This window comes from Musca autumnalis, unplaced genomic scaffold (assembly GCF_047663935.1).
Source record: "Musca autumnalis isolate F117 unplaced genomic scaffold, ASM4766393v1 scaffold_2, whole genome shotgun sequence".
Classification (NCBI taxonomy): Eukaryota; Metazoa; Arthropoda; class Insecta; order Diptera; family Muscidae; genus Musca; species Musca autumnalis.
The window spans coordinates 215313552-215327089 of NW_027411755.1; the positions used below are offsets into that span (position 1 = coordinate 215313552).

General features: G+C 37.2%; 1 protein-coding gene across 1 annotated transcript; it reads right to left on the bottom strand.

Annotated features, from left to right (window-relative positions):
- Positions 1–8134: 8134 nt before the first annotated feature.
- Positions 8135–13330, bottom strand: LOC141392519 (uncharacterized). Its single transcript, XM_073965455.1, has one exon. It carries the CDS (start codon positions 13328–13330, stop codon positions 8135–8137), a length of 5196 nt encoding a protein of 1731 aa, XP_073821556.1.
- Between the last annotated feature and the right edge of the window lie 208 nt (positions 13331–13538).

Genomic DNA, 13538 nt, shown 5'->3' on the forward strand with positions numbered 1-13538 from the left:
AGTCTTGAGTAGTATTTTTCAGCATGCAGGCATATTTCTTCCTTGACAGTTTTCATTTTCAGGTCGCGATGCAAGTCGCTATTGCGGACATACCAAGGTGCGTTAACAGAATTTCTTAAAACTTTATTTTGAAAACGTTGGATTTTTTCCAGATGATTATCTTTAGCACAGCCCCAGAGCTGAATACCATAGAGCCAGACCGGTTTTAATGCTTGTTTGTATATCATTAATTTGTTGTCGGTTGAAAGGACTGCGTTTCTTCCCAACAGCCAATTTAAACTGCGGTATTTAATATTCAATTCTTCCCGCTTATTGTTGATGTGTTCCTTCCAGCTGAGTTTTGAATCTAGGTTTATCCCTAAATATTTAGCTGAGGATTCATGTGGAACCTCCACTACAGCAGATAGAAAACCAAATAGTACTAAACACATGTGAATAAATCTAAAACGTCTGGTGGTTGATAAAATTCACGGTGGTATGTTGATGCTAACTTATAGTGTTGTTAAGCGTGGGTGTGACCATAACGCATAGCAAACGTTTGCCAAAAATTCTTTTTATTTCGGTGGTGAATGAAACAACTCGGCAAAGCTTAGCCGTAGTACATTTCAGCAATCGTTCAGTTTTCATCCTTTGACATTGAAAAGTTTGTGGTTTTGCTTTGGTTGTGAGAATGAAACGATTCCGAGAAGCTGAAAAGTTTGTGGCTTTGTGTGACTGGTACGGGAATCGATTTGTTTGTTTAGGTTCATTGTTCAAAATGCATCTATAGAGATAAGATCATTTGAAAGTCATTTCTAGATCCTTTTAAAAACCGTCTATGAGTCCTTATAACATTCTTCCTTGGACAGAAGACTGTCCAAAGGCACTCTGGGGATCTTCTTTGAACAGAACACATTCAAACGATCTTCATATTTACACAGAAGGCAGAAGACATTCTACACACTGAAGACCCCAAAAAGTCTTCTAAAGGAAAACGAACGTCGAAAGGCCTTCTTTAGACAAAATATGTTCTAAAGGTATTCCTTGGACGGAAGACTTTCCATAGACCGTTTTTAGTCAGAAGACTTTTCGGAGGTCTTTTTTGGACAGAATACTTTTACAATGGCTTCGTAGGCCAGAACATCTTTGCACGGTCATTTTCGAACAAAAGACCGTTTACAAGTGTTGTGGACAAAATAACTTGTTAAAGTTGTGTTCGGACAGATGACCGTCTAATGGTCTATGAAAAGGTCATCTATAGACAGAAGACCTTTTAAGGGTCTTCTACACACTGAAGACCTTTTTAAGGTATTCTATAGACAGAAGAACTTTTATAGGTATTCTATAGACGGAAGACTTTCCAAGGGTTTCTGTATACATAAGGCATCTTAAATGTTTTCTATAGAGAGAAAATCTTCTAAACGTCCTCTAAAGACAGAATACATTCTGACGAGCTTTTATGGATAGAACACCTTTTAAAGGTCTTCTATGGGCAGAAGAATTTCTGAAGATGTTCTATGGATGGTATTGGACAGAAAACCTTGTGAAGGTTTTCTTCTATAGACATAAGTCCTTGTAAAGGTCTTCTATGCCCATATGAACTTTTATAGACATAACGCCTTTATAGGCAGAAGTAAGCAATTTAAAGGTTTTCTATAGACAGCAGAACCTGTAAAGATCTTCTTCAGAAGAAAGGCCTTCAGTAGACATAACACCTTGCTAAGGGCTTCTATAGACCATGTACAGATCTTCTATGGGCAGAAGACCTTCTAGGGGTGTTCTTTAGACAGAAAACTTTCTAAAGGACTTCTTTGGAATGAAAACCTTCTAGAGGTCTTCTTTGAGTAGAAAACATTCTAAAAGTATTCTTTAGACGGGAGACTGTTTAAAGGTATTCCATAGACAGAATACGTTCTTAAGATATCTATGGGACAGAAAACCTTCTACAGGTTTTCTTTAGACAGAAGACAGTCTAAAGATTTTCTTTGGGCAGAGGACGTTCTAAAAGCCGACTATGGACAAAAGAGCTTCAAAATTTTTTTTATAGGCAGAAAACCTTCTTAATGTCTTCTTTAGACAGACGTGTTCTATAAACAAAATAACTTCCAAAGGTCTTCTATAGACAGACGACCTTCCAAAAGTGTTCTATAGACGGATGACTTTTTTAAGGTCTTCTATAGACGGAAGACCTTTTAAATGACTTCTATAGAATACCTTCCCGAAATCTTCTGTGTACAGAAGAACATCCAAAGGTGTCTTATCCTTCTAAAGGTCTTCTATCAACAGAACATCTTCCAAAGGTCTAACATGGACAGATGGCCTTCTAGTGATCTATAGACGTAAGGCCTTTTAAGGTCTTCTATTAACAGAAGGCCATCTAAGAATATTCTATGTTCAAAAGAATTTCCAAAAGTGTTCTATAGTGTTCTAACATGAAAAGAAGATCTTCTAAAGGTCTTCTGTGAACAGAACATCTTCTGAAGGTCTAATATAGATAGACAACCTTCCAAAGGTCTTTTAAACATCCCTTATATATATAAGAACTTCTAGAAATCTGGTATGAACAGAGAAACTTCTAAAAATATCCCATCGACAAAACATCTAGAGATCTTTTGTCAACAGAAAGCTCTCAAAAGGTCCCCTATAGACAACAAACATTCAAAAAATCTGCTATTTACAGAGGACTTTCCAAAGGTATGCTATAGACATAAGGCTTCCAAAATATTTTCTATGAGCAGAACATCTTCTACAGGCTTAACATGGACAGACGGCCTAACACGGACAGACGCCCTTCCGTGTCATATAGACAGAAGACCTTTTAAAAATCGTCTATGTTCATTGGGTGCCACCGTGGTGCAATGGTATGCACGCCCGCCTTGCACGCAGTAGGTCGGTGGTTCGATTCCCTGGCCAGGCAACATCAAACATTTTTCAACCGTGGCATAAAACCCCTCAGTAATGTTGGCGACATTTCCTGAGTATTTCAGCCTTGAAACACTTCTCCACAACTGGTGTCTTATGACACGCCGTTCGGTCTCGGCGATAAACAGTAGGTAATTGAGCTAAATATGAATCGGGGTTCACTCATTGATATGAGAGAAGTCTTCCTTGTCCCGTATGGGATGTTGTGGAACAATGTTTTTTTATGTCTATGTTCACAGAAACTTCCAAAGATCTCAGATCGACAGAACATCTAAAGGTCTTTTGTGGTCAGAAAACTCTCAAATGGTCTTCTACAGACAGAATACCCCCTAAAGGACTCATTGGGGCAGAAGACCTTCTAAAAACCTTTCTTAAACAGAAATCCTTCTAGAGAACTTCTAAAGACAAAATATCATTTAAATGACTTATTTGAACTAAATACCATTTTCTGGAACTTCTAGAAGTCTTATATGCATAGAGGAACTTTCAAAGCAAAGAAGAACTTCTAAACGTCTTCTATGGGCATACGACCTTATAACCGGACTCTTAAATGTCTTCTATACAGAAGGCATTTGAAGGATATTCTATGGATAGAAGACCCTTTAAAGGTTTTCTATGGACGGAAGAACTTCTACACATCTTGTAAGGATAGAAGACCTTTTGAGGATCTAATATAGAAAGAATGTTTCCTATAGATTTTCTATATATAAAAGAAAGACAGGAGGTTTCTACACAGAAGACTTTTTTAAAGTCTTCTATACGCAGCAAACCACCGAAAAAAGGCTCTGACGTTGCCAATATATCATTGTGTTTATATTAACTGTGAGCCACTGTTATCAAAGATTTTCTTTCGTTAAAAAAATGTTAGGTTCAACTTTCCACTGGTAGGTATTATTTGTTCAATTGATAGGTACATCAGAAATACGATTCTTTACATAGTCACCTGAATCTGAATTGTATTTTCATTTTTGGATGTGGGTGTGAGTTTGATTTGAGTGCATGAGACATGTGAATGTATTTTCTTAGGCTACATTATTTGTACTATAACATTTGTTTGCAGCACACGCATACATACTCACATTCTCCAGGTATCCAAATCATCACCCAAACATATCAGAAAAAGTTTGTTTTCAACAAGCATTAAAAAACGTGTTTCGTTCCATTGAGAGGTGTTACTAAAGAACACGCATTGTGTTACAACAAACTTTTTACTTAAATCGATGTTGTTGTTGTAGTTTAGTTTGTTACTCCTGCTGATGCCATATGCTATTGTTGTTGTACATTTTATGTTAAGGCCGATGGTTTTTTATTTGATTTTCTGGTATACCTTTAAAGTATCATGTATAGCGCATAAAGAACAACTGTCGCAATATGACAGTTGTGAAGCATTGATAACAGAGCCAAAAAAGGTAACGATTGTAAGTTTTTTGGGAAATTTTTGGGAAGGGATGTTGGTGACAGTTTATTTTATCTCGTATATTGTTAAGTTTTGATATGGGTTCTGATATTGTGTTTATTATTATGGCTGAAATTGGCTAGACGGATTAACTAATGTTAGACAAAAATAAAACTCAAGGGTTTATTTACTCTTATCTGCTTACTTTTGGCATCATCAGAGACGATTATGTAACACGAGTACTTGCAAACTTTAAAAAAAAATAACGAAAAATATCTTGCTTTATTTTGAAGTATACGAGTAAGTAGCTTAGAAAATATATTAACGTCAAACTATCTATTATTTTTTCATCAGACTAAATACATAAACTACGCACTCTTCTAAAAAATATATTAAACATGTTTGTTGGCACGATAGGTTTTGTCCTATATTATAATATTGGTTATTTTACTAATCTGTAATTGAAGTTTTTAAAGTTATTCTTATAACAATTTCAATGTGTTTAAACTTCGTTTAACCAATTTATAATGTTCTAAAATGTATCTTATATTTATTTATATTCTCGCTTAAATGTAAACCTGACATAGTTATATCTTTTGAATTCCTTATATATTCTATTATACGAAACTGAATTGTACTAATTTCCATCTCCTTTTGTGCTTTCGTCAACTCTCTCTTGAACGAAAGTAACAATATCTATGCTTAACCAGTACTCGTCATAATAATAATAAATCACTTCTCTTGCACTAACCGACTGGTAAGCATCTCTTCTCGTCTCTGAATTTTTACATTAATAAATAAATTGAATTACGATTTATAACGTTTATTGAAAAAAACTAATTCTTGTATTTTATTTCTCTTCTCATCTCACCGCTGATTATTCCTCATTGGCTTTGAGGAATAATTTATAAGAAAAAATACAGTCCACAACCCTTTGCTCGTTGATGTTCCTGTTGGATATTATTGGCTCGTCTCTTACCACTAGCAAAACCTACCAACAAGACGTCAATTTTTATTCATGGTCCTTCGTAGCCGTTTAAGAAACCAGCAAGTATATAACAACAAAAATTAAGGTAATATTGAAGAATCTCCAAATACGGCTCAGTATTCACTTCAGTAATTCGGTAAGTGCAAAAAAAAAGTTAAATTGCAGTGTGAAAAAACGAATTAAGTGACAAAAATAAACATCCAAATTGCATAAAAGTATTAAAATTAGAGATGAAAAAGAGGGGCAAACAACCACTTCAAAATTTCAATTGCATTTTCTAAATGTAAGTAGCTACCAAACTCCCTTATCACACGATAGCTCAACGTGAACGCGTCATATTTTCAGGCTGAAGGTCGTGGGTTCAAATCTCGCCCAGATTGTAGCATTTTCAGTTTTCAATTTTAATTCGTAGGAAATTTTTATTCTACTTCCCGCACTCTTTCTCCTCTAATTTCATATTCATAACAAACTTCAATTGTCATTCCATCTCCTCACGGACAAGCAAGCATAACATTATTAAAAAATCGCACTCATCTCTCAGCATACGTACACATTGTGTTCTCGCAAAAACTCCAATTTAAACCAAGCTTAGCAGAAGAAACAAGAATATAATAATTCTAGTGTGGATTTCTATAAACAGAAATCTATAAATAAATATTTCCATTATTATTATTACACACAAAAAGAACATTTCATAGATTCCTATAATTGGTTGCCGATCTCATCTTACATTAAACTGTGGTGCGGCGTATAAGCTCTGAAGTTCCAGTCGTAAGAACGTGGGTTCGATTCCCAGCGAAGGCGAAAGTTTTTTAATTTGAAAAGTCAGTCGGCACAGCATTTTTTCTTTACTTTCAATATCTGGTTTTCATTCCGATATTTCATAACCATAACATTATAAAGAATAAGCCATTGTGTAACAATATTTACTCATAGCGATCTCTCTGAGAATCCGTCTTTAAACTCACATAAAACGATAACCAACAAACAGTTACATCATTTGCAAAACCAATATTCATCATTCACAGAACAACAACACCACTTCAATTACACCCAAGAAAAATTATTAGTACATCTGTTTAATACTTCAGCCAAATTTCGACACAAAATATTGATCAATATGTCTCTATCAGAAAGTTCTTCTGCTTCCGCATCTAATTCCACAAACACACCAAATATTGCTATATTAACGTCTCCGGAGCACAATAAGTTTTTGTTCGCTTGCGAGCATTTGAACAATATTTGCACTCAATTTGGACAATGTGATATGATTGATCAGACGGATACAATTCTCCAAGTTAAATTAGGTGATTTAGAACATCGCTGGGTATTAGTGCAAGAATCCTTCAAGAATATTATGTTGTCCCTTATATCTGAAAATGTCAAGGACATAAAAGATAGTATCAAAAACAATTTTAATGTCACTTCAGACGCTTATTACACTGCTAAGTCGCAAATTCTGGACATTCTCAAAATATCCGAAACAAATATGCAGAAAAACACCACTCAAAACAAAAATTCGGATCAAGTATCGCTAAATACCTATAAATCTCCTCTCGAAAGTTCTGATATTTATCTCAACGTTCCTCCATGTGACACGGAAATTTTCAACGGAAGCTATGAAGAATGGCCTAGCTTCCGTGACATGTTCACTGCAGTTTATAGTGATCATCCACAACTTTCCCAAGCTCAAAAACTCTATTATTTGAGAAGCAAAACCAGTGGTGAAGCGGGTGCTATAATTAATAGATACAGCCTTTGTGATGATAACTTCCAACTGGCATGGAACTCTCTAAAATCTCGCTATGAAAACAAAAGAGTTTTGGTAGACAAGCAGTTAAATATTTTATTTAACATTCCTGTTGCAACAAAGGAAAACAGCGAATCAATATACAACATTCACTCTACAGTAAAAGATTGTCTCTCTACATTGCAAACTCTCAATATCAATATAGCAAGTTGGGATCCAATTTTGATCCACTTAGTTTCCACAAAATTACCAGAACAAACCCTTTCTCTATTTGAACAATCTCTAAAATCCCATCGAGACTTACCAACTTGGTCTCAGCTCGATGAATTTCTTTCAAATAGATTCGAAGTTGTAGAGCGCATTGCAAGTATTCGAAATACAAAAGAAAATCAAGCAGTAATCCCGTCTCAAAATTACTCTAAAAATCCGAAAAATTACTTGTTGAGTTCGGGGCGATATTTAACAACTTTTAAGAGTAGCCTTCGTAAATGAAAGACTTTGAAATAATTCAGATAAAATCTTTATTAAACCACAAGGCACTTTAAAAACAATTTGTTCTTATCGCTTTAAAATTCGAACTGATTTGCAAGTTTCCTTCGTTGCCCTTTTGAAGCCTTTTCTTTGACTCTAACTAGACCCTGCCGTTAGATGACAACAACAAGTATTGCATACACTTGTATGTATGTGTGTATATTATTGCAGTGGACAATGTAAACAAATAAAAGGGCAACGAAGGAATAGATCATAGAGCAATGACCACATAAACATTCAAGGTTGCGATCATATTTAACATAACGAAAATAAGAATAAGTAAATAAACAGTGGCGGCGGTAACATTCCCCCCTTCGTAAGCGAACTAGGGCCTCTTGAGCTTACTTCCATCCTTCTCAATACCGACGTCTAGGACTGCTATTTTGGTTACTGGCCTCTCGTACTCGCTGGAACTCGTTCTGACTTTAACGCTGCGAACTTGACCATCTTTCGCTGAAAATAACTCGGTTACAATACCTTTGGGCCACTTGTTGCGTGGTAGTGTATCGTCAACTATAATTACGACATCTCCGACAGTTGGTGGTGGAACTTTTTCGAACCACTTGCTTCATCGTACCAACATTGGTCCATATTCACGTACCCATCTTCTCCAGAAGTTATTTGCAAATTGTTGGGTTTGATGCCATCGTTGTCTTAGATCGTAGTCGTATTCACAAAGAGGTTTCTGCCCTGCTGCTGAGCCCAATAATAAATGGTTCGGTGTAAGTGCATCGTCATCCACTGTATTTAGAGCCACAAATGTTAACGGGCGAGAATTGATGATAAATTCGACTTCATAGAGTGCACATCGTAGGGTCTCATCGTTAAATTTGAAGGCTGGACACATTGAGTAAAGAATGGATTTTACTGAACGTATTAAACGTTCCCATGCACCGCCCATATGCGGGGCAGCTGGAGGGTTGAATCGCCACTTGATAAAATCATATCTGGAAAATAGCTTTTTGAACTCCAAATGTTGTCTTTCCTCTTGGAGCATTCTTTCAACAGATTTAAAATTAGTACCGTTATCGGTGTATATTTCTTTGGGAGAGCCACGACGACTTATGAAATTTTGAATGCACATTATGCAGGAACTGGTGTCAAGACTATGAGCCACTTCGATGTGAATAGCACGTACCGTTAAACATGTAAACAGAACACCCCATCTCTTTTCTTTGCGCCTGCCGACTGTGACATATAATGGGCCAAAGAAGTCAATTCCGACGTAAGTAAATGGACGTTCAAAACTGGATACTCGGGCTGACGGTAATGCTGCCATTTGAGGTGGACATGGTGTTGCCGCTAAATTTTTGCATTCTTGACACTTTCTTCGTACACTCTTATAAAGTGCTCTTAATCTGGGGATGTAGAATTCGGATTTAATATTTGACATCACTGCTTCATGCATACAGTGATGAAATTTTTGGTGGAAAAATTGAACCACTAAAAATGTTACGTGATGACCATTGGGTAAAATTATTGCATTGTTGCAACTTAACATCTCAGCTCTTCCTGAGACACGTAAAACTTCATTTTCGTCTAAATAGATATTCATTGGCTTCAATTTGCTGCTTTTTCCTATTGGCTTGTTATTCTTGAGGCACCATATTTCATCAGGAAAACTGCTCTTCTGGGCATTCTTGTACAAAATAAGTTTGGCTTTCTGGACACATTCGAATCTCCCATTTTCTGGTAATTTGCAGCTACGAACCACGGACTTTAACTTCTCCATATAAAGTAGAAATAGCGACAGCGCTTTATAAAGTCGTCTCCAGCATGAAAAATACTCAACATTTATGGTGAACGTATGTGATCTCGAAATATGCAACAGACAATTACGTACCTCTTCATTGGTTTGTGCTAATACAGGACTTTTCGGCCAAGAACATTCATCTTCTTCAAGGAACTTAGGGCCATGGAACCACAAATCGTCATTACATGACCCAATTTTCGTCGCAAAATCAGCTGGATTCAATTTTGAGGGCACCCAATTCCATTGGGTAATATTTGTAGACTCCAGGATTTCTCCAACTCTGTACATGACGAACGGCTTAAAATTCTTCGGATCCATGGACAACCAGCTCAGCACAGTTTTTGAATCCGACCAGAAGAAACTTTGCGTACATTGAAGTCTCGTCGCTTGGACTATTTTGTCTGCAAGGCGCACTCCAGTTAGGGCTGCTTGGAGTTCCAACCTCGGAATGGAAATTGGTTTGAGGGGAGCCACTTTGCATTTTGCTGCTACAAGACTGGTATTGACTTCTTCGAGATACTTAATGCGAAAGTAGCACAACGCTGCGTATCCGTCTTCTCCAGCATCGACAAAGGTATGCATTTGGACATCTTGAGTGAACTTCAACAGCTTGGAGTAACATCTTGGAACTTGAACATGTGAAATTTTCTCCAAATTGGACAACCATGAAGACCAGTTGTTGTACAGCTCGTCATTTAGCTCATCGTCCCATTTAATTGCCGATCGCCAAATCTGTTGTAGAAGTATTTTCAACCCAATCGTGTAATGGGAGATGAATCCAAGCGGATCAAATATGGACATCAGGACTTGAAGAACCTCCCTCTTGGTAGGGACCACATGCGACTCGAATACGTTTCTCGAGAGCCGTGAAAATCTGCAATTATACTGAAACACATCATTATTGGATTCCCAATACATACCAAGAATTTTTTCGACGGCTCCAAACGTATTCTTTGTCAGCTCTCCATTGCCTAATTTTTCCTGCACCAATTTTGAATTCGACACCCAATTTCTCATGTGGAAGCCACCAGCAGCATGTATCATTTTAACTTGTAATGCTAACTCTAGGGCTTCTTCTTCACTGTGTACGCTGTCGATAAAATCATCCATGTAGTGATACGACTCAACCGCCTTAACTGCTCTGGGATAATTTTCACGAAAGTCGTCTGCGTTCTTGTTGCGCACAAAATGAGCAATACATGGAGCACAGCTAATTCCAAAAGTTAACGCCTTCATCACATAAACACTGATTTTGTCTACGTCACCATTTTCGAACCACAAAAATCGTTGAGCATGCATGTCTTCATCTTTGACGTTGATTCTATGAAACATCTCAGCAATATCACCACAGACTGCAACTTGACCAACTCGGAATTCGATTAAAACATTGAAGAGTGACGTAAGCAAATCAGGACCACACAGCAAATAATCGTTGAGTGATTTATTATTGGATTTGGCTGCTGCATCCCAAACTAGACGAACTTTACCAGGCTTATTTGGATTAAGAGCCACAAAAATTGGAAGATACCAGGTGCGACCAGGATAATTATTAATTTCGGAGTCCAAAACTTTTCTTGCGTATCCTTTTGAGAGAAGCTTGTCGATTTCCATCTGCATAGTCTGCTTTAATTCAGGATTTTTCTTAAACTTCCTCATGAGACACTCTAGTCGATGAACTGCGACATTGTAGCTATCAGGTAATTGAGGATCACTATCTTTCCACAGTAGACTCACTTCAAATTGTTGATTTTTCTTTACGCAGTTGTTTTCCAAAATCTGCATGGATCTTTGATTCTCGATCGACAATATATTTTTAGGTTGCGACACATCCAGAGAAAAATATTCTTTTACTTCATCATGTAAGATTTGATAACGACGTTCACATTCACAAGTGTGTATATTCAGCGAAGCTATTTTACCAACATCCTTGCCACTACCTTGAAGAGTCCATCCAAGCCGAGTCTTCGTTGCAATAAACTGATTATAACCACCTTCACGAATTTTCATTGGGACAGCCACTCGCCAATTATTAACTCCAATTAAAATCGTTGGCTTTGCGTTGACATATGACTCGACTGGCAATCCTTTTAAATGTGGATTATATTTCACAACATCTTCAAAATTTAATGTTTGCTTGGGCAGTTCAAGATTCTTCACTGTTCTCACATCGTGCAGCATAAAACGAGAATCACCTTTGACACCAGACACTTCAATATTAATTTTCACCGAGTCATCTTCAGAACGAGTTGTGTTGCCAGTCCAACGTAGTTCCAGAGGTTCTTTTTTGCCTTTAATTCCGAGCTTATTGAAGAACTCTTTCTCCATAAGAGTCACGGAAGAACCTTCATCCAAAAAAGCAAACGTTGTCACTGAGCCACCATCATAAAAAACTCGAATCGGCAAAATTCTGAAACATGTCTTCTCTTTATCACTGTCACGATGAGAATTTACACTTCGGCTTTGTTCGGTAGGCACGAAATTATTTGCACTCACATTCAATGAGGACTGATGATTATGCAACAATGGATGATGCTTTGCTTTACAACCACCGATTTCACACACTTTATTTGAAAAGCACTTCCTGCGATGTGAATTTAGGCACTGGCGACACAATTTGTTTTCTTTCACTATCTTCCATTTAGCTTCCAAATTTAGGGATTGAAACTCACCACAACTCTGGATTTTATGAGCTTCACTTTTGCACGAAAAACAAATTGGTTTCCTTGGGCCACTATCCTGATGTGTATTCACTGATGCTCCTTTCTTGCTTGTTATTGGAGACACGACTTGGCTGGCAGCAGCGGCTATGTTGTAAATCCAATCACTAAACACTTTCACTATAGGAACATTAGAATCCTTTTGATGCATAGCCCAACTTAATTTGTGGTTATTCGGCAATTTGTCCACTAATGTCTTCACTAACATCGGATTATTTAAATGAGCCTTCATATCGCACGCTTCCATTGTAGAACAAATATTTTTAATTGTTAAAGCATATTCAATTATGCTATCCAGTCTGTCCTTCAATGGTGGAATCTTCATGGCTTTATCGATCATGCCATCCAAAATATGCTCAGGACGACCGAAACACATTTCCAACGTCTGGATAATTTCACCCACCATCGAAGGAATTAACAATTTACTTTTCACCAACTCTTTAGCACGACCACGGAGACACGACTGCAAACGCATTAAATTTTCACCATCAGTGTAACCAGCAATCTCGGTACTATTTTTGAAATTACTGATGAACAACGGCCAATCCTCTGGATTTCCATCAAAATTCGGCAAATCTTTTGGTATCACTTGTCTGGCTGCAATTTGAGCTGCTGTTGGTTGAAATGTTGTAAACGTCTGAGAAAAGGAACACGATGGCTGGCTTACGTTGCCTTGGGACAGAATTTTATATTTCTTCTCCAAATATTGCCTTTGTAATTCTTTCTCCTCTTCCAACATCTGCAGCTGCAATTGAGTCTGAGACATGTTGCTTGGAACCACGTCAGAATTACCGGAATTCTCAAAATGGCGGTCTTTATGAAAATTTTTATTAACACTGCTTGAATATGTCGATGTTGTTTTTGTCAGTGGCATAACTGTCGTTTGAGACATAGTTGTTGGTACTGACGACACTGTACTGGAGCCATGTTTACTTGTACTTGGATTATGTGCCTTTTTATATGCACCTTTTCCAAGAACGGGATCCATTTCTTTTTGTTGTTGTTTTTGTGATGTGCCAGGTTGCGCCATATTGGCTGGTGATGATGAAGCCTGCCTCCCGGCGGTGAAATCAGCGGTATTATTTACGGCTGGCATATGCTCCGATCCATCACACTCGTTACTTTGGGCCACAGATTGGTCACCACAGCACGAACAACTCCAGCTTACATTTTCAATGTTGCTATCCACCTTAACACACTCGAAATGGAACCACTTGTCACAAGAATCGCATTGCACCATACGATCGGTGTCTTTTAAATCGCATTTATTGCAATTAAAATCGGTTTCTGACATGTCGTCAAATTGTTGAAACACGATATAAAATTATTGTTATTTTATTGAGAAAATATTTTTTTTTTATTTTTCAGAAAATAATTCCTTTTCTTATGTGTGACACTCTTTCCACGGTTCTTTGATGTTATTCACGGCTTTTAAATTTATTCTTTTGTGACACAAATGCTCTTGTACACTTTCTGTAAATTTATTGCCGAAACCGCGGTAA